This window comes from Salvelinus alpinus, chromosome 13, assembly GCF_045679555.1.
Source record: "Salvelinus alpinus chromosome 13, SLU_Salpinus.1, whole genome shotgun sequence".
Lineage (NCBI taxonomy): Eukaryota > Metazoa > Chordata > Actinopteri > Salmoniformes > Salmonidae > Salvelinus > Salvelinus alpinus.
Window position 1 is genome coordinate 36,546,926 of NC_092098.1, and position 23,488 is coordinate 36,570,413.

Below are 23,488 nucleotides of genomic sequence, written 5' to 3' on the forward strand. Positions count from 1 at the left end.
TGCCGTTTTAATGTGCTTATCTGATTTGCTTGGTGAGGCCATGGCATGAGGGAATGTCCGTTGTCCCCAATTGAGTGAAAAGTAGGCTCTTTCTTTGTCTATTCATAACGGTTAAGCTAACTACAGGTGTAAACTATATACTCAGATGTTGAAACAAATTCGCGAATTAGCTAAGTATTTTGATTGAATTTGACTTTTGTCAAAAGTTTTGGTGACGTTCATGTCTAACGTTACTCAATGCGAGCTAGCTAACTAATGCATAGTTAGCTAACGTTATCTAGCTAACGTTACAGTACACAATAATGTTAAATTGGTGAAAAAAATTACGTTTGCAGTAAGTAGCTAGCCAGTTACTTTTACGCTCATACTTTTATTTTATATAACTAACCACCTGGGTAGATATTTGTAGTCAACTATTTGTTAGCTAACGGTTAACTTGCTAGCAAAGTTGAATTTAATTTCACCCAAATATCAACATTGTTTTTTGGTTTTGTCCATTTTAGAAATGTGGACCATCCAGGTCTCCCTCATTCTGAGCTTTCTGTGTGGAAGAGGATTAGGAGGAGCAGCTAGAGGAGAGTGTGAATGGGGTGTCAGTCTGTGTGAAATCGGTGACCCCCTCAACAGCATTTCAACCTGTAACTTTGAGAGTCCTCTGACCACCCTGTCAGGAGGCATAGAGATGCAGCAGTTCAGCACCAAGGTTCAGGACATTATAAAGACTCTGACTGACCAGCCAGTCAACACCCAGGAGAGTACCACTGTGAGTTTCCAACCCAGTCGAAGTACAGTGGTTGAGATTTATACTGTGTAACTAGAGGAAGATTCTTCACTGGTTAACTGTGCACTGGTTAACTGTGCACATTCTGTTCTGCAGAGTTATCTTGGCTTCCCTTACTACCTACGCATAGACCTACTGTGTGGTTCAAAGGTAACATAACACCTCTCACATCCTTTAATATGACTTATTTTGAATGCAAACACATCGACTAGAAGAATAATCTACATGTTTGTTCGAACAGGAGTCCTCTAAGCGTGCCATTCAGGAGGCCTTTCTCACAGGGTTGACCCCCAATGTAGTCCTGACCTTCCAGGAACCCGTCCACCCCATCCGCCTCAAATCGCAGAGACTGCAGATCATTCTCACCACAGCCCCCCTGCTGGACAGTGGTATGTGCGCATTTGTGTCAGTTTTGTCTTGTATGTTAATTTGAACTAGGCCAAGTTTTTATGAGCTTGCAGCTGTATGTGCTACATGTGTGGTCTGTTTGTAGAGTGGAATTCACTCATGTTCATTTGTGCTCCCGGTCAGGAATGTCAAGTGTGTGTGTTTTCCTCTGCAGTGCCCTGTGACAGCGACCTGTGCCAGCTGGGTTGGTATGCTCCCATGCCCATCCTTAATGGGTCGGTAGTATACAGGGTTCAAGTGGTGTCAAATGGCAAGGGGCAACTGGTGCCTGAGAGAAGGTCAGTGACAACTGTTTGTGTATTTAAATGTGCACGCATGCATAGGCCTATACCACACAGTGTCTGCCTAGCGTTGGTCATGTACTTGCTTCACTTTACAGGATGTCAAATCAGCCACACGTAAAAGTTTACTATTCAATTCTCATCTAGAAAATGTTTTTTGGGGTATGGCTATTAAGAAATAAGGCACGAGGGAGTATGGTATATGGCCAATATACCACGGCTAAGGGCATTTCTTATGCACAACGCATCGCGGAGTGCCTGGACACAGCCCTTAGCCGTGTATATTTTGGCCATATACCACAAACCCCCGAGGTGCCTTATTGCTATTAATAGTAATTAGAGCAGTAAAAATAAATGTTTTGTCATACCCGTGGTATACGGTCTGATATACCATGGCTGTCAGCCAATCAGCATTCAGGGCCAGAACCAAGATCATGACCCTCTCTCTACATGACTGCTGAACTGCATGCTGTGTCTGTGTTTGTGTGAGCAGCTTTGCAGTGAATGTTAATGGCTATGTGCGCACCACTGACAGAGGGGAGACGGAGATCTCCTTTGGTACGGAGGTGAGGGACAAACATCCACAAAGAGGAAGAGGAGGAAGGAGAGAGAAAATTAAGCTAATAGACATTCTGTAGATGTGTGGTTTTGTGTGAAAATGGTGCGAAAATGTTTTGCACTAGGTGTCTTCTGAATGAAGGATTTTTAAAGAGATGTAAACAAAAATGTATTGAAGTTGATTATCCACGAGTAATTGTTAAAGTATAGATTATTTATGATTTATGATATTTCAAATGTATATACAGTGCTCTGCTCTTTCTATCTCTCTCTGTTCGTATGTCTATAGATGCCAGCACTGGAGGACATGATGGTTTTGGGCAGTCCCTCTCGCCCTCTGTGGGCAGTGGTGCAGAATTCTCCCGTCCTCATCCTCCCTGGTATTCCTGGCTTCAAGGCTGTTCTGATGACCGCCACAGAGTTCCAGCACACCTCCCCCATCGAGGTAAAACCAGACACATAGTGTAAAGATGCAGGCTCATTGACTGTTTGTGTGAGTGTGTAGTACTGTGTACCCAGCAGACCTGGGTTCAAATAGCATTTGAAAAAAGTTCAATCTATTTTGTCAGGGAGTCATGCTTAGACCAAGGTCTCTTTTGCAGATTAGCCCTGTAATTACAAAAATAAAAGTCAATACAATACATTATGCAAAACAGAGATACAAAAATACATTCATGGAAGGCAAACATATTATTCGTCAAAATATCCCTCAATCAGCTGCCTGAATTGCTATAGAGGCACCAAATCATCCAATTTTGGAGAGTTTTGGAGATTATTCCACAAGTAAGGTGAATTTTGTTTCTTCTAAAACCTGATTTACACAACTCTTGTCAACTGAATTATCTGCTTTCTACTATTAAGCAAGAGGCATGACATATTTCTATAGAAGAAGCCAATTTCTATTCTAAGCTTCTTAACTTACTGCTCAATATGCTTTTTAAAAGATGGATGCCCAGACATTTGTAAGCTGGGACACGATAATGTGGACCCCATCCAAAGTACATATGCTTAAGTTATTGGCGTCATCTCTATCCGTTCTAGAAAACAACATATACTTAGTTTTAGTTTTACCCGCTTTCAAAACTAATTTAAGGTCAAATGTTTTCTGTAAAACAATGAAGTTCAGATAGAGCCTGGTTAACAGAAAGGGCAATAGAATACACAACAATATCGTCCTCATACAAGTGACAGTTACAATTTTTTACAGACAAACCAATATTGTTTATATAGATAGTAAAAAGTACATCACCTAAATTCAACCCCTGTGGGACACCTTTTGTAATATCAAGGAAACCTGACTTAACACCATCAGAAAATACACATTGTGTCCTGTCAGGCAGGTAGTTTTTAAACCAATTACATGCAGCCTCATCCAGACCAATTTTGGACAACCTTTTTAATGAATAATGAGTAGTCAACAGTGTCAAAGGACTTTTACAGGTCAATGAAAAGGGCAGCTCAATGTTGCCTTTTGTCCATACAGTTAACTATATCATTTATAACCAATGAAGCAACAGAGATAGTGCTGCCTGAAGCCAGATTGAGGAACTCTTAAAATACATTTTGTAGATAGGAACTATCTTAGCTTAGAGTTGATCAGAGTTTCTAATATTTTTGCCAGGCAAGAAAGTTTAGAGAGAGGGTGGGAATTATTTTGTTCTGATGGGTCACCATCTTTGTGGAGAAGGAGCACATGGGTCGCCTTCCAAACACTCGGGATAAAACCAGATATGATCACCGGACAAAAAAATGGTTAATGATTCAGCAATCAAGGGGCCGGAAACCTGCAGTAAAAACGGGTCAAGCATATCAACCCCAGTAGGTTATGTAACATCAATCTTAAGCAACGAAGTTAGCACATCACAGGTAGTAACTTGTTGAAATGAAAACACAGATTTACTAGTAGTTGAGGAGTTTTCAATCAAGTCAGCTAGAGGCTGGGAACAACAAACTGACTGACCAGGGCCCGGTATCCCGATTGCGATGGAACTTAGGTTTACGAGTGTTTTAACTATGCATCTTTCCTACAACGGCTGAAGATGTAACGTACATTTCCCAAAACACCCCACAGATACGTCGTTGAGGCATGTCGATACTGATAGGATCAAAAGAAAGACAACGCTGCTCTCGGATCAGCTTTCTCCATTAAATTCTTAACTTAACATTAGAATTATTCTACAATACTGATGATGGATCAGCTCCTAGAAAGATATTATCACCTATGGCTGCAAATATTGATGCGGCTTATTATAATGCTTACCCTATAACAGGTTACCAACTTTGTTAAAGCAAGGCCCCTGAACTCTCATGTATTTTCTGCACTATGCAATGATATGGGCAGCGACCATGTAACGCTTTTACAACATTTAGAAGTGCGCTGGTTATCAAGGGGCAAAGTATTGACACATTTTTTTGAATTGAGAGACGAGCTTAAAGTTTTCTTTACTGACCATCATTTTCACTTGTCTGACCGCTTGCATGATGACGAGTTTCTCACACGACTGGCCTATCTGGGTGATGTTTTTTCTCGCCTGAATGATCTGAATCTAGGATTACAGGGACTCTCCGCAACTATATTCAATGTGCGGGACAAAATTGAGGCTATAATTAAGAAGTTGGGGCTCTTCTCTGTCTGCATTAACAAGGACAACACACAGGTCTTTCCATCATTGTATGATTTTTTTGTGTGCAAATGAACTCAAGCTTATGGACAATGTAAAATGTGATATAGCGAAGCACCTGAGTGAGTTGGGTGCGCAATTACACAGGTACTTTCCCGAAACGGATGACACTAACAACTGGATTCGTTATCCCTTTCATGCTCTGCCTCCAGTTCATTTACCGATATCTGAACAAGAGAGCCTCATCGAAATTGCAACAAGCGGTTCTGTGAAAATTAAATTAAATCAGAAGCCACTGACAGATTTCTGGATTGGGCTGCCCTCAGAGTATCCTGCCTTGGCAAATCGCGCTGTTAAGACACTGATGCCCTTTGCAACCACGTACCTATGTGAGAGTGGATTCTCGGCCCTCACTAGCATGAAAACTAAATACAGGCACAGACTGTGTGTGGGAAATGATTTAAGATTGAGACGCCCTCTAATACAACCCAACATTGTGGAGTTATGTGCATCCTTTCAAGCACACCCTTCTCATTAACCTGTGGTGAGTTATTCACAATTTTCGATTAACAAATTAGGTGTTATATGTAAGATGGTTAAATAAAGAGCAGAATTATTGATTATTATTATTTGTGCACTGGTCCTATAAGAGCTCTTTGTCACTTCCCACGAGCCGGGTTGTGACAAACTCACACTCATTCTTATGTTTAATAAATGTATCGTATAGTGTGTGGCAGGCTTACAATGTTGGCAAAAAACAACATTTGAGAGTGCGCTGACTCTGGTGCTAGAGGGGGTACGCAGCTGGAGGTTGAATGTTTGAAGGGGTACGGGTCTATAAAAAGTTTCGGAACCACTGCCCTATAATAATGCACTAAATCAAGATTTAGAACATCATTATGCACATGTTAGGCTACACTTCATGAAATATATTGAGACAAATTACAGACGGTAGCGTACAAGTAGAAAAATAGAACTCAATGGATTGAACATAGGCCTATAGCCTAGTGTAGGCTATTTATATTTGAATGTAGTCATCTGTTTTAATTTGAAGCATCTTTCTTTATATTGTTTGTATGAATTGCAAAGACATTGGCAACTTTGTATTTTGTTATCAACTTTGTTCTGAAGTTATCAGCTGTCACAGAGAGGCGGATAAGCCATGTGATTCAATGTTTAGTGGAGATCTTCTGTATATAAAGTGACACAGGAGGGCAAAAGAACATCTAATGACGCACTTAGCTGTTCTTGTCTGGGGCAGGTGTTAGATTACGAGCGCTTTCAAGTGCAACGTTAATTACGATGGTTTTGGGAAACAGCTCTGAGATTTAACGATGCTCCTACGAAGGTTCTAATGATGAACTTAGCCTTAAGATGCTTTTGTGAAATCGGGCCCATGGCTATAAAATAATCCTCAAATTAAAATATACAATTATGATTAAAAGCATCAAAAACATTTATTGTAATGATGCCTGAGTCTGACAGAACTTGCTTAGGCAGGGAAGGGGAGGGAATTAGCACACTTCAGCAAATACATTTTTTTCACGAATTTATAAGAATCACCAGCAGGGTCAGAAATAGAGCTTAACAAGTAGTTGGATTTAGCTTTCTTAATCAAGATAGTACAACTGTTTCTGAGTTGTCTGAAAGATTTCCAATCAGAGACAGTCAGTTTTCCTAGCTTTGGCCGAGGCTTGGTTCCTCTTGTGAATAAGCTCTGAAATATCAAATGAATACCAAGAGTTTGATTTGTTCTTAACTCTATATTGTTTCAAAGGTGCATGTTTATCTGCTAGGCACCAGCCTGGGCAACTCCAGTCCTCGGGGGCCTGATTGGTGTCACACTTTTGTCCCAGTCCCAGCTAACACACCTGACTACAATAATCAACTAATCATGATCTTCAGTTTACAATGTAATTAGTTTAAATCAGCTGTGTTTGCTAGGAGGGGCAAAGTGGGGGAAAGTGTGACACCAATTAGGCCCCCGAGGACTGGAGTTGCCCAGGCCTGTCAGACCTCAGACAGCGAGGGGAATAAAAATAGAGGAGAAATGTTCAATGGCTAACTGAGTCAGGAATACAGGAAACTCTGGATAACTCGCATTGGGATAATTCATGTAAAACGATAAAAGCCGATTAAGTATATTTATTGTACGTAGAGGTTCGGCCACTGTTGCGACTCGATAGGTTTGGGAGATCCCTCGATGACCAACGGGATGTGGGACATGGTGGACCCAAGCCAATCAGTAGAATACCCCGAGGCTGGGGGATTGCAGTCCTCCGCAAGTAAACAGTTGTTGCATTGGAAATTGGGCCGGTCCACGTTGTCCCAGAACAGAGCAAAATAGATGCAACTCCTACAACGTAGGAAACGTTTACATTTGATATTTTTGTTTCGTATACTCCCAATAATAAACTATACAAAAAGCTGAAAATGTTTAAATGCTTTAGTTGTGCTTGATTGAGCTTGCATGGTGCAATGGAACTAATGGAATAGTCCCTAAAGTGCAAACCCTGCCCATCTGTCACACCAAACAGGCTCAAGCAAATGTTTCATTTTAGTCCATTTCAATTCCAATTTTCCTGAATGCTTCTCCATAAGAAAAACATTGTAATTTCAGTTTACTACCTGAATTTACATAGAATTAACCCACACTCTGGTATGCATGTGTGTCCAAACGGTTTACACTTAGGTGGGCATCGAGAGCTGTTGGGCGGGCTCCCTGAACTGCCCCCAGGTGGAGTTCTCCTCCATGATCTTGGAGGCAATCTCCACAGAGAGCTCCCTGTTCATCCGCCAGAACCAGCTGCTGCACCGCTTCGTGGGCAACTTCTCTCTGCTGCCTCTAAGAGTCCCGCCCTCAGGTACCAGCGCACCGTCAGACACCGCTGGCTCCCATTCACCCTGCTTACACACTGGAACATAAAATCTGGAATCTCTGTCCCCTGTGTTCACAGAATAAATCAAATCAAAGTTTATTTGTCACGTGCGCCGAATACAACAGGTTTAGACCTTACAGTGAAATGCTTACTTACAGGCTCTAACCAATAGTGCAAAAAAGGTATTAGGTGAACAATAGGTAGGTAAAGAAATAAAACAACAGTAAAAAGACAGGCTATATACAGTAGCAAGGCTACATACAGACACTGGTTAGTCAGGCTGATTGAGGTAGTATGTACATGTAGATATGGTTAAAGTGACTATGCATATATGATGAACAGAGAGTAGCAGTAGCGTAAAAGAGGGATTGGTGGGTGGCGGGACACAATGCAGATAGCCCGGTTAGCCAATGTGCGGGAGCACTGGTTGGTCGGCCCAATTGAGGTAGTATGTACATGAATGTATAGTTAAAGTGACTATGCATATATGATAAACAGAGAGTAGCAGCAGCGTAAAAAGAGGGGTTGGGGGGGGCACACAATGTAAATAGTCCGGGTAGCCATTTGATTACCTGTTCAGGAGTCTAATGGCTTGGGGGTAAAAACTGTTGAGAAACTTTTTGTCCTAGACTTTGTCCTAGAAATTGCACAGTTGATTCTCAAACTGAGACTACGGCACCTAGAGACGCATGAACACAGATGAAATTACGTATTCATTCATTAATATTATGTTTCTGTCCATCAAGTTAAACAACTCAACTATTGTTGGATAAGCTGCATACGTAAAAAGACTGTCAACAGATGACTCACATTGAAAAAAAACAGTGGCAAAATTTCGGGCACAAAGTCTCTTTGTGGCCATAGCATTCAGGTCCACTAACAAAACCATACATAGCTCCATTAAAACTCTCCGTATCCCCCTCTCTCTACCCTGTGTCAGAGGCGTGGCAGCAGGTGCTGCGCACAGTGTGTGTGTCCCGCATGGTGCCTGTGTTCATCCCGTACCACGACACCGAGTACTTCTACATCCTGGGAGGAGGCTGGCAGAAGGGCACCCTCTACAGGGCCCAGGTCTACGGTCAGTCAGTCAGTTAGTTAGTTATTCAAGCAGACAGGCAGCCAGTCAATTAGTCAAACAATGAATCAGTCAGCCAGTCAGTCCCAAACCTCTGGCTTTCATCTGCTGTCAGATATGATGATTCTTTTTTTACTCAGGCTATGTGCTTAGCTGTCTCTTATTTTGGATTTCCTCTCAGTTTTTTTCTTATCACACAATTCTCTTAGTCTTTACTTCTCTTATTATTTTCCACGGTTCAATTTCCCCAACAGATGGGGATGTGACGTTTACTCAGTTGCTAGACTCCAAGGGCAGAACTGCTTGCGAGTTTATGAACAGTGAGTTCACCAGCCACCATATTTCCCATGAATTACCATGAATGTTTTATATTAAGGTTTTTTGTAGTACAATACACAACTGTCTAATGTAGGCTAACTGATGGTTGTGTTATGATATATTATTTTTCACTCTCTGCAGACCCGGGTAAAATTGTATTTTAAATACTTTATCTGTGCTTGATTGAACTTGCCTGGCCTAATTAACTAATAGAATAGTTACAAAGGTGCTAACCCTGCCAAATTGGTGCTCAAGGAAACGCTGAAAGTATTTGAATTAATTCAAGTAGTATTTGAACCCAGGTCTGAACTGTTTAGATTCACGCCTCATGTGTATATTATCCTCAGGTGAAGCCTGCCAGGTCAAATGGGCAGCCCAGGATTCTTCTCACAACCACCTGATTGACTTGATTCTCCTCGAACTGCTACTGGACAATAAACAGGCCCACTCCTACCACCTCCTCATATTAGGTACAGTAGTAACATGTTATTTCAGATGATTTACAGAAACTTTGAAGCCCGAAAGTCTGCATACTATAATTTCAATGTAACAGAGTGGTGTGAGAAGTAGGACATGTAATAATAAGACTGTTTCTGGTCTTTGCAGACAATAATTTCCACCTTGGTGACACCTTGCCCAAGTATATACCAAAAGGTATTTTCTGCCCCTCTTATATATGTTTTGCATTTTGTAACTGAGTTGAGTTGGTTTAAACTCACTCCTCAGGTTGAAATACCCCCACCCGCTAGCTTTTCGGTGGTGCAGCTGGCTAAGGTGTTTCCAGAGGATGGTCACGTGTGTTTGCAAGATTGAGTACCAGTGTGAACTCTTGAGCGAGGAATCTAAACTATTGAGCGACAGCGTAACCACATTAATATTATGTATTATATTATGTGAAATATTGACTTGTTTTGCATTAGGGTGAGTAATGGTGTGTGTTTGTGCAGGCAGTGGAGACTCGTTCACGGTGGTGACCAAGACTCAGGAGAATGTCACAGTGACTCTGCACTTGAGGGGCATGGTGTTCAACCCCATCAGTGCCATCCTCTACATCTGGGGCAACGCTCTGCTCTGCTCGTGGGTATTCAGCTGTGTGTGTGTGTGTGAGAGAGAGAGAGAGAGAGAGAGAGGCAAGCTTACATTTAGGGTTTATATAGCTATAGATTTGAGCGACTGTGAGCACACACAACTGAAACAGCCTCTGAAATAAAGGCTAGAAAGTAGCATAATTGTGTGCATAACGTTTGTGTAAGGGTTTCCATTAGGAAAATGTGGCGCCGAACATTTGGCTGGCATTATTTTAATTTACCGGACACCCACGGTTCTCAGAATGACAGAAATCACCTCTCCATCACGGTTGACAACTCCACAGTGTCGCCCTCCCAGAGTGCAAAGAACCTTGGCGTGACCCTGGACAACGCACTGTCATTTTCTGCAAACATCAAAGCATAAAATGTTGATAAACAATTATTTCTTCACATTATAAGCAGAGCAATGCACAGGATTGTGCCTTTGGCTACTGAACAATGAAAGAAAGTTGATTTGAAAACCAATAGAACATGAGAGAAATGGGCTACTTGTTTCAATGGCATATAGAACTCTTTATGAAATAATTACCTCCCATGTTTGGTTGTGTTTTGGCTAGGCTGCTTTGAAGCAAGGTGATCATGCCTCATAATATGTCGTAAAACGATCAGGTTTCAAATCATTAAGTGTATGTTTTCAAAATGCATACTGGCTCCAGCTCATTGCAAAGTGGTGTGTGACGCGCTGAAGCCTGCCTACCGTTATATGCACTTGAATGGCAAATGGGAAGTGTGCTTCAGTTACAGTTGAGAAATAAAAAATAGTAGCTCCGTGGCTATCAAAACTGTTTTTAACATGCAATTTCATTTAGAATTGTTTGCGCAATGATTGGGCTTAAAAAAAAATCACGTTTCACTCCAGCTGCAAAATAAGCTGTAACAGATTTTCAGCTTAAACTAGGCTCTCTTATCTGTATGCTGTGCACGTGTGATAAATAATAATCATAACGACTAATGAAAATACATCTGGCCATTTAATTCCACTAAATTATGCAAACTAACCCATAGACCGATAAGTATGAGCGGTCAAATGTATTTGCATCAACTGGTATTTTCATAAATGAATAGGCTAAAAAGCATTATTTTGCAATGGGAATTTTTTTCTTCTCCCAGACAATTAGCTGACGCCAAGTTTATTTCTCGGTTTCGGTTTATAATTTTTTACATCTGCCAAAAGCCAGCTACTATCGGCTAACGGAAACCATGGTGCATGTGTGTGTAAACGCAGGTACAGTTGAAGTCGGAAGTTTACATACACTTAGGTTGGAGTCATTAAAACTCGTTTTTCAACCACTCCACAAATTTCTTGTTAACAAACTATAGTTTTGGCAAGTCGGTTAGGACATCTACTTTGTGCATGACACAAGTAATTTCCCCAACAATTGTTTACAGACAGATTATTTCACTTATAATTCACTCTATCACAATTCCAGTGGGTCAGAAGTTTACATACACTAAGTTGACTGTGCCTTTAAACAGCTTGGAATATTCCAGAAAATTATGTCATGGCTTTAGAAGCTTCTGATAGGCTAATTGACATAATTTGAGTCAATTGGAAGTATGCCTGTGGATGTATTTCAAGGCCTACCTTTCAACTCAGTGCGTATTTTCTTGACATCATGGGAAAATCTAAAGAAATCAGCCGAGACCTCAGAAGGGTTTTTTTTAGACCTCCACAAGTCTGGTTCATCCTTGGGAGCAATTTCCAAACGTCTGAAGGTACCACGTGCATCTGTACAAACAATAGTACGCAAGTATAAACACCATGGGACCACACAGCCGTTATACCGCTCAGGAAGGAGACGCGTTCTGTCTCCTAGAGATGAACGTACTTTGGTGCAGAAAGTGCAAATCAATCTCAGAACAACAGCAAAGGATCTTGTGAAGATGCTGGAGGAAACAGGTACAAAAGTACCTATATCCACAGTAAAACAAGTCCTATATCGACATAACCTGAAAGGCCGCTCAGCAAGGAAGAAGCCATTGCTCCAAAACCGCCATAAAAAAGCCAGACTACGGTTTGCAACTGCACATGGGGGAAAAGATTGTACTTTTTGGAGAAAGTTTGCAAGCTGAAGAACACCATCCCAACCGTGAAGCACGGGGGTGGAAGCATCATGTTGTGGGGGTGCTTTGCTGCAGGAGGGACTGGTGCACTTCACAAAATAGATGGCATCATGAGGATGGAAAATGATGTGGATATATTGAAGCAACATCTCAAGACATCAGTCAGGAAGTTAAAGCTTGGTTGCAAATGGGTCTTCCAAATGGACAATGACCCCAAGCATACTTCCAAAGTTGTGGCAAAATGGCTTAAGGACAACAAAGTCAAGGTATTGGAGTGGCCATCACAAAGCCCTGACCTCAATCCTATAGACAATTTGTGAGCAGAACTGAAAAAGCGTGTGCGAGCAAGGAGGCCTACAAACCTGACTCAGTTACACCAGCTCTGTCAGGAGGAATAGGCCAAAATTCACCCAACTTATTGTGGGAAGCTTGTGGAAGGCTACCTGAAATGTTTGACCCAAGTTAAACAATTTAAAGGCAATGCTACCAAATACTAATTGAGTGTATGTAAACTTCTGACCCACTGGAAATGTGATGAAAGAAATAAAAGCTGAAATAAAATTTTCTCTACTGTTATTCTGACATTTCACATTCTTAAAATAAAGTGGTGATCCTAACTGACCTAAGACAGGGAATTTTTACTAGGATTAAATGTCAGGAATTGTGAAAAACTGAGTTGAAATGTATTTGGCTAAGGTGTATGTAAACTTCCGACTTCAACTGTACATGCATGATGCTTGCATGAAGGTAGGTCATATTTGCAGAAAGTCATTGTCTATCTTTTGTCTGTGGTTCCCAACAGTCAAGACCAGGGGATGAGCTACCTGTTCTTTAATGGCTTCCCTCTGGATCAGATGATCAAGTACTTCACTCTGTCCTACCACGGAGAGTTCGCCTTCGTCACAGAGACCGAAGAGGTATATCCGTGTGAAGTACTTTTTTGCTCATTCATTGTGAAATTACGTGTATTTGTGTTACAAACGTGTGTGATATGAAACACTCATTTGTGACAATATAAAATGAGTGTGTGTGAGCATGTTTGTTTGTGTGCACGTGTGTGTGTTTCAGCTGTGGTGGGGGCAGGAGAGCGTGGACCAGGTAATGAGAGTGCGCCCCTCCCTGGGCTGGCAGGCCTTCTCTAGCCTGCAGGCTCTGAAGGGCGACAGCTCCTACTCCATGACCCACAGCCTGCTCACTGTCTTCTACGACTGGGACAAACAGTTGCAGGAGGTAACCCTATAACTATTATCAATTTATAAACGTGGATTGTGTATCAGTCTCATAGGGATGTGTATGATTAACCAGATTGACAAGTGTATTTTGGCAGAATCAGAAAGACAGTTGTGGCAGTCTTAAGATTTGATCACAGTTGTTATATAAAATAGGTTGTACATCACTTGTACAACCTGAGTGTGCACTAGGCCTATTTGTTTTTATGAGAATATACACTGCGTGTACAGAACATTAGGAACACCTTCCTAATATTGAGTTGCATCCCCTTTTGCCGTCAGAACAGCCTCAATTTGTCTGGAATGGACTCTACAAGGTGACAGTTGTGTCAAGTTTGCTGGATGTCCTTTTGGTGGTGGACCATTCTTGAAACACACGGGAAACTGCTGAGTGTGAAAAACCTGAGAGCGTTGCAGTTTTTGACACTCAAACCGGTGCGCCTGGCACCTACTACCATACCCTTTTCAAAGGCACTTAAATCCTTTGTCTTGTCAATCACCCTCTGAATGGCACACGTCTCAATTGTCTGGAGGCTGAAAACTCCTTCTTTTAACCTGTCTTCTCCCCTTCATCTACACCGATTTAACAGGTGACATCAATAAGGGATCATAGCTTTCACCTGGTCAGTCTTTGCAATGGAAAGAGCAGGTGTTCCTAAGTTTTGTATTCTCAGTGTAGATGTTGTATAATTTTATTTTATTAACCCTCTCTCTCGTCTCTCTTTCCTCTCGTTAGGTGGTTTACACAGTGGACTCTAAGGGAAAGGGTTCTGTGGTGAAGAGGGAGCTGCCTGTGCCAGAGATACTTTCCTATAGCCACTTCTCGACCACCCCCCGCAAAGTCCACCACTTGGAGTACTGTGCCTTTATCTGGGTTTTATACTGACTACTTCAATGTACATTTTTAGCCGAAAACATATTACCGTTTTCCTTTCTCCTGCCCTTTCCCCTCTCCCCCCAGGTCGTTCAGTACCTTCTCTTTTCCCCTCACCTGCCCCTTCTTCTGGGAGCACATGGCAGACCTGCCCCACCCAGAGCCCTACAACCGTATCCAGCAATACCTGACCCGGCCCCCCCTGGTGCCCACCTCCTTGGGCCTCCAGACCACTGCCTCCCTGGCCACCTACCAGGGCCTGCTGCACCACCTGCTCCAACTGCACTCAGACTACATCATGGTAGGCCTACATCAGCCGTCTGTCTGCTCCATACCACGCCCAATCCCAAGTCGACCCCTATTCACTTGTGGAGATGAGAGGATTTCCCCAGGTCCTACAAATGAGAATGTCATCTCGGTCAACTTACCTGGTAAAATAAGGGTTAAAAAACATTTGACCATTATCTACCTCAGATCTCCACAAGTGCATAGAGCGTAGAATCGAGGGGCCGATTTGGGATTGTGTCCTACTCCTTCATTCTCCTTCCTCTAGCTCCAGTGTAAAGTTACCACCTCCCATCAGGCTGGTGAAATCACTCACCTCAGTGCTGTTGTGATTGCCAGAGGAGGCATTGCTTTTGTGAAGGATTTAACGATACTGACTTGATTGACTTTACTTCTTTCCAGGACATTGGCGACCCCGTCTATAACCCAACCTGGCGCTGGTGGAAGGACAAAGTTATATATGCGGTCAGATTCTTCTAAGAGTTTGACCCTGCACAGAAAACACACACGCACAGATGGATACACACACAAATATATACACCGTCTGTCACTCCACATGAAAGTTTCCTTTTACCCCTTAATACCAATCGTGTCCTCTTGGCTCCCCAGGACTACTACTTCTACATGGCTAGCAACGGCGTGTCGTCCACAGGCTTCAACGTGGAGATTGGGGGCTACTCCCGGGCCTACATGAGTTCGGAGATCACCTTCCCAGACATGGTGTACCTGGACCGGGTTTCCTCCTTCTCCTTCTCCATCTACATCGCCTGCGGCTCAGCCAAACACCTCTCTGTGGAGGAGAAACCCAGAGGTGGGAGCAGAGAATGGGCTCATGTTCATTAGGCTATATTTAAAAGAAAGTGAATGCTGTTTGTACTCAAGTCATACACCAGTGAAAATCATTTCAACATACTAATGAACTGTTTAAGAGCATTCTGTTGGCGGTCCTGTGATGTTGTTTTACGTCATTTGTTGTGTGTCTAATGATTGTCGTACCTTAAAGAGCTCAGTGACATCAACTACATCTGGCTCTCAGCTGAGGTATCCAACAACCGCTACATCCATGTGTCTGTGACCAGGAACGAGCTCTTCAACAGAGGGGCCGTGTTATATAAGGTAACACATACAGAAACCAAGCCTGAGATACCTCAGTATGTCCTTCACTGTATCACCACCACTTGACTTTTACAACCTACAACATACTTTTCACACAGCTTCATTTTCACATATTTTCAGTTGATCACAGTGGCAGTGTGCTCACAGCTCAGTGTAATATAATATTTGCCATTTAGCAGACACTTTTATCCAGAGCATGCATACATTTTCATATCGGTGGCCCCAGTGGCAATCGAACCCATGGCCCACGACCCTAGCATTGCAAGTGCCATGCTCTACCAACTGAGCAAACAGGTCAAACTGTGTATAGTGTTACCATTACGGAACAGAATTACGTTCTTCCGCATTCCCAGGTGACTGTGAAAGACAGGGGGCTGTTTCCCGGTCAAGTGCTGGCGGGTGAGGGGCTCCTGGCTTTCAACCTCCTGCTAAGGGTGAGACGTGAACCGCGAGGGCCTGGAACAATATGGCTCATATATTTGACAGGGAATGCTACAACTCTGAATGTTTGGATATGTTTTATGAGTAGTGTTGTTGAGTCTTCTATCCACCAGGTGTCTCTCTCTCTCTCTCGAACTGATGTGTGAATGCAGGTGAGCAGCTCGGAGATGAAGTGCTACCAGCAGAAAGACCAGGGGATAGCCCTTAGAGTCAGTATCATGTTGTCTGTACTCCATCTATGCTGTCCTATTTTGTTCGACTCATTTAGTAGGGTCAACTTCAAGACAACCCAATGCATTGAAAACACTGGTGCTATAGACCATTCAATGCCATCTAATGCCTATTTCACATGGCTCGAATATTTTCCTTTCATGTCATCCTTTCCATCACAGTTCCAGCAACTATGGTGGATGTGTTACCAGGCTAGCCCAATACAGCTCAGCTCAGCCCTATAGTGTGACCAGGCATACATGTCTCTGCCACCTGTAACTGATATTCCGTTTTGTTTTGCACCACCACTTAGGGGCTGCACAGGGTGCCCATCTACATTGGCTGCCCTCCCGGGAACCGCCTGGCATTTGACATCACAACCACCCTGGAGCAGTGTGCCAACAACAACAAGCGCTACTTCAACTGCCCCAAACCCGACCCCATCATGCCTTGCTTTTACTATGAAGACCGTGAGACTATGACCCTGAACTAAACCTGATTTGAAATAGTCAATGTTTGCGAAGACATAAGTTTTGACCCTCAACCTAAATCTAAATTGCACACATACATCTTGTACATTAGTGCGGCGGGGAGAACAGCAGTGAAAATGTATAATGTAAGCCCCCTCTAAATAGGGAAAGGGGGATACCTAGTCAGTTGTACAACTGAATGCAGTCAACTGAAATGTGTCTTCTGCATTTAACCCAACCCCTCTGAATCAGAGAGGTGCGGGGGGCTGCAATAATTGACATCCACAGCGCCCGGGGAACAGTGGGTTAACTACCTTGCTTGGGCAGAACGACAGGTTTTTACCTTGTCAGCTCAGGGATTCGATCCAGCAACCTTTCGGTTACTGGCCCAACGCTCTAACTACTAGGCTACCTGCCGTCAACTACCTACCACATTTACATGTCCTCCATTGTGTCTCTGTCTGCAGTGTTCTATCCCTTCTTCTTGATCCAGGACATGGTCTCTGGAGAGTCCGAGAGATTCCTCGGGAGGTAAACCCCCTCCCCCTTCATATCAATCTTATCCCCTCTTGTGCTGCCTTTTTGTACTCAAGACAAAAAAATAAACATCTTTGTGGTTTCTATACATTAATTGCTGTTGTTGGAGCCCATAGCTTGATATCATACTGTCTCTAATTGTTACACTACAGCTATACCTTTAAGGTGGTTGGCGGAGGAGCTTACTCGAAAGATCACATCCGCCTCTACACTCCAGAGGAGGTGCTTATGTATAACAGCCTCAACTACAGGTAATGGAGTTGCACTGGACCTACACAGGAAAACACAAAGGACCCAAATGTATCGTTTTAATATATTAGGACCAGGTTGGTTTAAAATACGGTACCAATAGAGATGCATATTTGTGTGATTCACCCTGGTTTCTCTCTGTCCCACAGCTCCCAGAGGACACTGGTCTGGATGTTTGAAGACATGGACAGCAGTGTTAATATCACTAAGGAAGGATTCGTGGTCATGCATGGCAATACAAACAAGATTCGGTAACACTCACATATATATATATACACATTATTTCAGCTTTTATTTTTTTCATCACATTCCCAGTGGGTCAGAAGTTTACATACACTCAATAAGTATTTGGTAGCATTGCCTTTAAATTGTTTAATTTGGGTCAATCGTTTCAGGTAGCCTTCCACAAGCTTCCCACAATAAGTTGGGTGAATTTTGGCCCATTCCTCCTGACAGAGCTGGTGTAACTGAGTCAGGTTTGTAGGCCTTTTTGCTCGCACACGCTTTTTCAGTTCTGCCCACAAATGTTCTATAGGATTGAGGTCAGGGCTTTGTGATGGCCACTCCAATACCTTGACTTTGTTGTCCTTAAGCCATTTTTCCACAATTCTGGAAGTATGCTTGGGGTCATTGTCCATTTGGAAGACCAATTTGCAACCAAGCTTTAACTTCCTGACTGATGTCTTGAGATGTTGCTTCAATATATCCATATAATTGTCCTTCCTCATGAAGCCATCTATTTTGTGAAGTGCACTAGTCCCTCCTGCAGCAAAGCACCCCCACAACATGTTGCTGCCACCCCCGTGCTTCACGGTTGGGATGGTGTTCTTCATCTTGCAAGCATCCCACTTTTTCCTCCTAACATAACGATGGTCATTATGGCCAAACAGTTCTATTTTTGTTTCATCAGACCAGAGGACATTTCTCCAAAAAGTACGATCTTTGTCTCCATGTGCAGTTGCAAACCGTAGTCTGGCTTTTTTATGGCTGTTTTAGAGCAATGGCTTCTTCCTTGCTGAGCAGCCTTTCAGGTTATGTCGACATAGGACTCGTTTTACTGTGGATATAGATACTTTTGTACCTATTTCCTCCAGCATCTTCACAAGGTCCTTTGCTGTGGTTCAAGGATTGATTTGCACTTTTTGCACCAAAGTACATTAATCTCTAGGAGACAGAACGCTTCTCCTTCCTGAGTGGTATGACGGCTGCGTGGTCCCATGGTGTTTATGCTTGCGTACTATTGTTTGTACAGATGAGCGTGGAACCTTCAGGCGTTTGGAAATTGCTCCCAAGGATAAACCAGACTTGTGGAGGTCTACAATAATTTTTCTGAGGTCTTGGCTGATTTCTTTTGATTTTCACATGATGTCAAGCAAAGACGCACTGAGTTTGAAGGTAGGCCTTGAAATACATCCACAGGCACACCTCCAATTGACTCAAATTATGTCAATTAGTTTATCAGAAGCTTCTAAAGCCATGACATCATTTTCTGGAATTTTCCAAGCTGTTTAAAGGCACAATCAACTTAGTGTATGTAAACTTCTGACCCACTGGAATTGTGATACAGTGAATTAATTATAAGTGAAATAATCTGTCTGTAAACAGTTGTTGGAGAAATTACTTGTGTCATGCACAACGTAGATGTCCTAACCGACTTACCAAAACTATAGTTTGTTTTAACAAGAAATTTGTGGAGTGGTTGAAAACGAGTTTTAATGACTCCAACCTAAGTGTATGTAATCTTCTGACTTCAACTGTATATATACACACATACGTATACACACATATATGTATATACACACACACATATATACACATATATGTATATATATATATATACACGTGTGTGTATATATACATACAGTGGGGAGAACAAGTATTTGATACACTGCCGATTTTGCAGGTTTTCCTACTTACAAAGCATGTAGAGGTCTGTAATTTTTATCATAGGTACACTTCAACTGTGAGAGACGGAATCTAAAACAAAAATCCAGAAAATCACATTGTATGATTTTTAAGTAATTAATTTGCATTTTATTGCATGACATAAGTATTTGATACATCAGAAAAGCAGAACTTAATATTTGGTACAGAAACCTTTGTTTGCAATTACAGAGATCATACATTTCCTGTAGTTCTTGACCAGGTTTGCACACACTGCAGCAGGGATTTTGGCCCACTCCTCCATACAGACCTTCTCCAGGTCCTTCAGGTTTCGGGGCTGTCGCTGGGCAATACGGACTTTCAGCTCCCTCCAAAGATTTTCTATTGGGTTCAGGTCTGGAGACTGGCTAGGCCACTCCAGAACCTTGAGATGCTTCTTACAGAGCCACTCCTTAGTTGCCCTGGCTGTGTGTTTTGGGTCGTTGTCATGCTGGAAGACCCAGCCACGACCCATCTTCAATGCTCTTATTGAGGGAAGGAGGTTGTTGGCCAAGATCTTGCGATACATGGCCCCATCCATCCTCCCCTCAATACGGTGCAGTCGTCCTGTCCCCTTTGCAGAAAAGTATCCCCAAAGAATGATGTTTCCACCTCCATGCTTCACGGTTGGGATGGTGTTCTTGGGGTTGTACTCATCCTTCTTCTTCCTCCAAACACGGCGAGTGGAGTTTAGACCAAAAAGCTCTATTTTTGTCTCATCAGACCACATGACCTTCTCCCATTCCTCCTCTGGATCATCCAGATGGTCATTGGCAAACTTCAGACGGGCCTGGACATGCGCTGGCTTGATCAAAGGGACCTTGTGTGCGCTGCAGGATTTTAATCCATGACGGCGTAGTGTTTTACTAATGGTTTTCTTTGAGACTGTGGTCCCAGCTCTCTTCAGGTCATTGACCAGGTCCTGCCGTGTAGTTCTGGGCTGATCCCTCACCTTTCTCATGATCATTGATGCCCCACGAGGTGAGATCTTGCATGGAGCCCCAGACCGAGGGTGATTGACCGTCATCTTGAACTTCTTCCATTTTCTAATAATTGCGCTAACAGTTGTTGCCTTCTCACCAAGCTGCTTGCCTATTGTCCTGTAGCCCATCCCAGCCGTGTGCAGGTCTACAATTTTATCCCTGATGTCCTTACACAGCTCTCTGGTCTTGGCCATTGTGGAGAGGTTGGAGTCTGTTTGATTGAGTGTGTGGACAGGTGTCTTTTATACAGGTAACGAGTTCAAACAGGTGCAGTTAATACAGGTAATGAGTGGAGAACAGGAGGGCTTCTTAAAGAAAAACTAACAGGTCTGTGAGAGCCGGTAGGTGATCAAATACTTAAGTCATGCAATAAAATGCAAATTAATTACTTAAAAATCATACAATGTGATTTTCTGGATTTTTGTTTTAGATTCCGTCTCTCACAGTTGAAGTGTACCTATGATAAAAATTACAGACCTCTACATGCTTTGTAAGTAGGAAAACCTGCAAAATCGGCAGTGTATCAAATACTTGTTCTCCCCACTGTATATATATACACATCACATATATATACACTGCTCAAAAAAATAAAGGGAACACTTAAACAACACAATGTAACTCCAAGTCAATCACACTTCTGTGAAATCAAACTATCCACTTAGGAAGCAACACTGATTGACAATAAATTTCACATGCTGTTGTGCAAATGGAATAGACAACAGGTGGAAATTATAGGCAATTAGCAAGACACCCCCAATAAAGGAGTGGTTCTGCAGGTGGTGCCACAGACCACTTCTCAGTTCCTATGCTTCCTGGCTGATGTTTTGGTCACTTTTGAATGCTGGCGGTGCTTTCACTCTAGTGGTAGCATGAGACGGAGTCTACAACCCACACAAGTGGCTCAGGTAGTGCAGCTCATCCAGGATGGCACATCAATGCGAGCTGTGGCAAGAAGGTTTGCTGTGTCTGTCAGCGTAGTGTCCAGAGCATGGAGGCGCTACCAGGAGACAGGCCAGTACATCAGGAGACGTGGAGGAGGCCGTAGGAGGGCAACAACCCAGCAGCAGGACCGCTACCTCCGCCTTTGTGCAAGGAGGAGCAGGTGGAGCACTGCCAGAGCCCTGCAAAATGACCTCCAGCAGGCCACAAATGTGCATGTGTCTGCTCAAACGGTCAGAAACAGACTCCATGAGGGTGGTATGAGGGCCCGACGTCCACAGGTGGGGGTTGTGCTTACAGCCCAACACCGTGCAGGACGTTTGGCATTTGCCAGAGAACACCAAGATTGGCAAATTCGCCACTGGCGCCCTGTGCTCTTCACAGATGAAAGCAGGTTCGCACTGAGCACATGTGACAGACGTGACAGAGTCTGGAGACGCCGTGGAGAACGTTCTGCTGCCTGCAACATCCTCCAGCATGACCGGTTTGGCGGTGGGTCAGTCATGGTGTGGGGTGGCATTTCTTTGGGGGGCCGCACAGCCCTCCATGTGCTCGCCAGAGGTAGCCTGACTGCCATTAGGTACCGAGATGAGATCCTCAGACCCCTTGTGAGACCATATGCTGGTGGGGTTGGCCCTGGGTTCCTCCTAATGCAAGACAATGCTAGACCTCATGTGGCTGGAGTGTGTCAGCAGTTCCTGCAAGAGGAAGGCATTGCTGCTATGGACTGGCCCGCCCGTTCCCCAGACCTGAATCCAATTGAGCACATCTGGGACATCATGTCTCGCTCCATCCACCAACGCCACGTTGCACCACAGACTGTCCAGGAGTTGCTTTAGTCCAGGTCTGGGAGGAGATCCCTCAGGAGACCATCCGCCACCTCATCAGGAGCATGCCCAGGCGTTGTAGGGAGGTCATACAGGCATGTGGAGGCCACACACACTACTGAGCCTCATTTTGACTTGTTTTAAGGACATTACATCAAAGTTGGATCAGCCTGTAGTGTGGTTTTCCACTTTAATTTTGAGTGTGACTCCAAATCCAGGCCTCCATGGGTTGATAAATTTGATTTCCATTGATAATTTGTGTGTGATTTTGTTGTCAGCACATTCAACTATGTAAAGAAAAAAGTATTTAATAAGAATATTTCATTCATTCAGATCTAGGATGTGTTATTTTAGTGTTCCCTTTATTTTTTTGAGCAGTATATATATATATATATACACACATCACATATATATATATATATATATATATATATATAACACACACACATACATACGCACAGTGCATTCGGAAAGTATTCAGACCCCTTGATTTTTTCCACATTGTTACGTTACAGCCTTATTCTAAAATGGATTAAATTGTTTTTTTTTCTCAATCTATGCACAATACCCCAAAGTGACAAAGCGAAAACAGGTTTTTAGAAATGTATTAAAAATTATTTTTTTAAGAAATCACATTTACATAAGTATTCAGACCCTTTGCTGGGTACTTTGTTGAAGCACCTTTGGCAGCGATTACAGACAAGTCTTCTTGGGTATGACGCTACAAGCTTGGCACATCTCTTTTTGGGGAGTTTCTCCCATTCATTGCAGATCCTCTCAAGCTCTGTCAGGTTGGATGGGGAGCATTGCTGCACAACTATTTTCAGGTCTCCAGAGATGCTCGATCAGGTTCAAGTCCGGGCTCTGGCTGGGGCACTCAAGGACATTGAGACTTGTCCCGAAGCCACTCCTACATTGTCTTGGCTGTGTGCTTAGGGTCGTTGTCCTGTTGGAAGGTGAACCTTCACCCCAGTCTGAGGTCCTGAATGCCCTGGAGCAGGTTTTCATCAAGAATCTTGCTCTACTTTCCTCCGTTCATCTTTCCCTCGATCCTGACTAGTCTCACAGTCCTTGCCGCTGAAAAACATCCCCACAGCATGATGCTGCCACCACCATGCATCACCATAGGGATGGTGCCAGGTTTCCTCCAGGCTTGACATTCAGGCCAAAGATTTCAATCTTGGTTTCATCAGACCAGATCATCTTGTTTCTTATGGTCTGAGTCTTTAGCTACCTTTTGGCAAACTCCAAGCAGACTGTCATGTGCCTTTTACTGAGGAGTGGCATCTATCTGGCAACTCCACCATAAAGGCCTGATTGGTGGAATGCTGC

The 23,488-nt window shown here is 43.1% G+C and overlaps 1 protein-coding gene across 2 annotated transcripts in view; it reads left to right on the forward strand.

Annotated features, from left to right (window-relative positions):
• The window catches only part of LOC139537605 (cation channel sperm-associated auxiliary subunit gamma-like), a 25,498-nt gene continuing 2,010 nt past the window's right edge, over positions 1–23,488 (forward strand). For both annotated transcript variants that reach the window (XM_071339100.1, XM_071339101.1), the window contains exons 1-26: positions 1–81; positions 504–763; positions 878–931; positions 1,023–1,170; positions 1,344–1,467; positions 1,964–2,036; positions 2,318–2,473; positions 7,342–7,513; positions 8,469–8,606; positions 8,858–8,923; positions 9,269–9,391; positions 9,528–9,575; positions 9,869–9,998; positions 12,876–12,990; positions 13,142–13,303; positions 14,039–14,157; positions 14,264–14,477; positions 14,864–14,926; positions 15,071–15,272; positions 15,465–15,577; positions 15,931–16,011; positions 16,171–16,227; positions 16,542–16,698; positions 17,166–17,229; positions 17,388–17,486; positions 17,634–17,735. In XM_071339100.1, the coding sequence (XP_071195201.1) occupies positions 506–763; positions 878–931; positions 1,023–1,170; positions 1,344–1,467; positions 1,964–2,036; positions 2,318–2,473; positions 7,342–7,513; positions 8,469–8,606; positions 8,858–8,923; positions 9,269–9,391; positions 9,528–9,575; positions 9,869–9,998; positions 12,876–12,990; positions 13,142–13,303; positions 14,039–14,157; positions 14,264–14,477; positions 14,864–14,926; positions 15,071–15,272; positions 15,465–15,577; positions 15,931–16,011; positions 16,171–16,227; positions 16,542–16,698; positions 17,166–17,229; positions 17,388–17,486; positions 17,634–17,735 (3,038 nt within the window). In that variant the 5' untranslated portion in view covers positions 1–81; positions 504–505. The remainder of the gene's footprint in view (positions 82–503; positions 764–877; positions 932–1,022; positions 1,171–1,343; positions 1,468–1,963; positions 2,037–2,317; positions 2,474–7,341; positions 7,514–8,468; positions 8,607–8,857; positions 8,924–9,268; positions 9,392–9,527; positions 9,576–9,868; positions 9,999–12,875; positions 12,991–13,141; positions 13,304–14,038; positions 14,158–14,263; positions 14,478–14,863; positions 14,927–15,070; positions 15,273–15,464; positions 15,578–15,930; positions 16,012–16,170; positions 16,228–16,541; positions 16,699–17,165; positions 17,230–17,387; positions 17,487–17,633; positions 17,736–23,488) is intronic.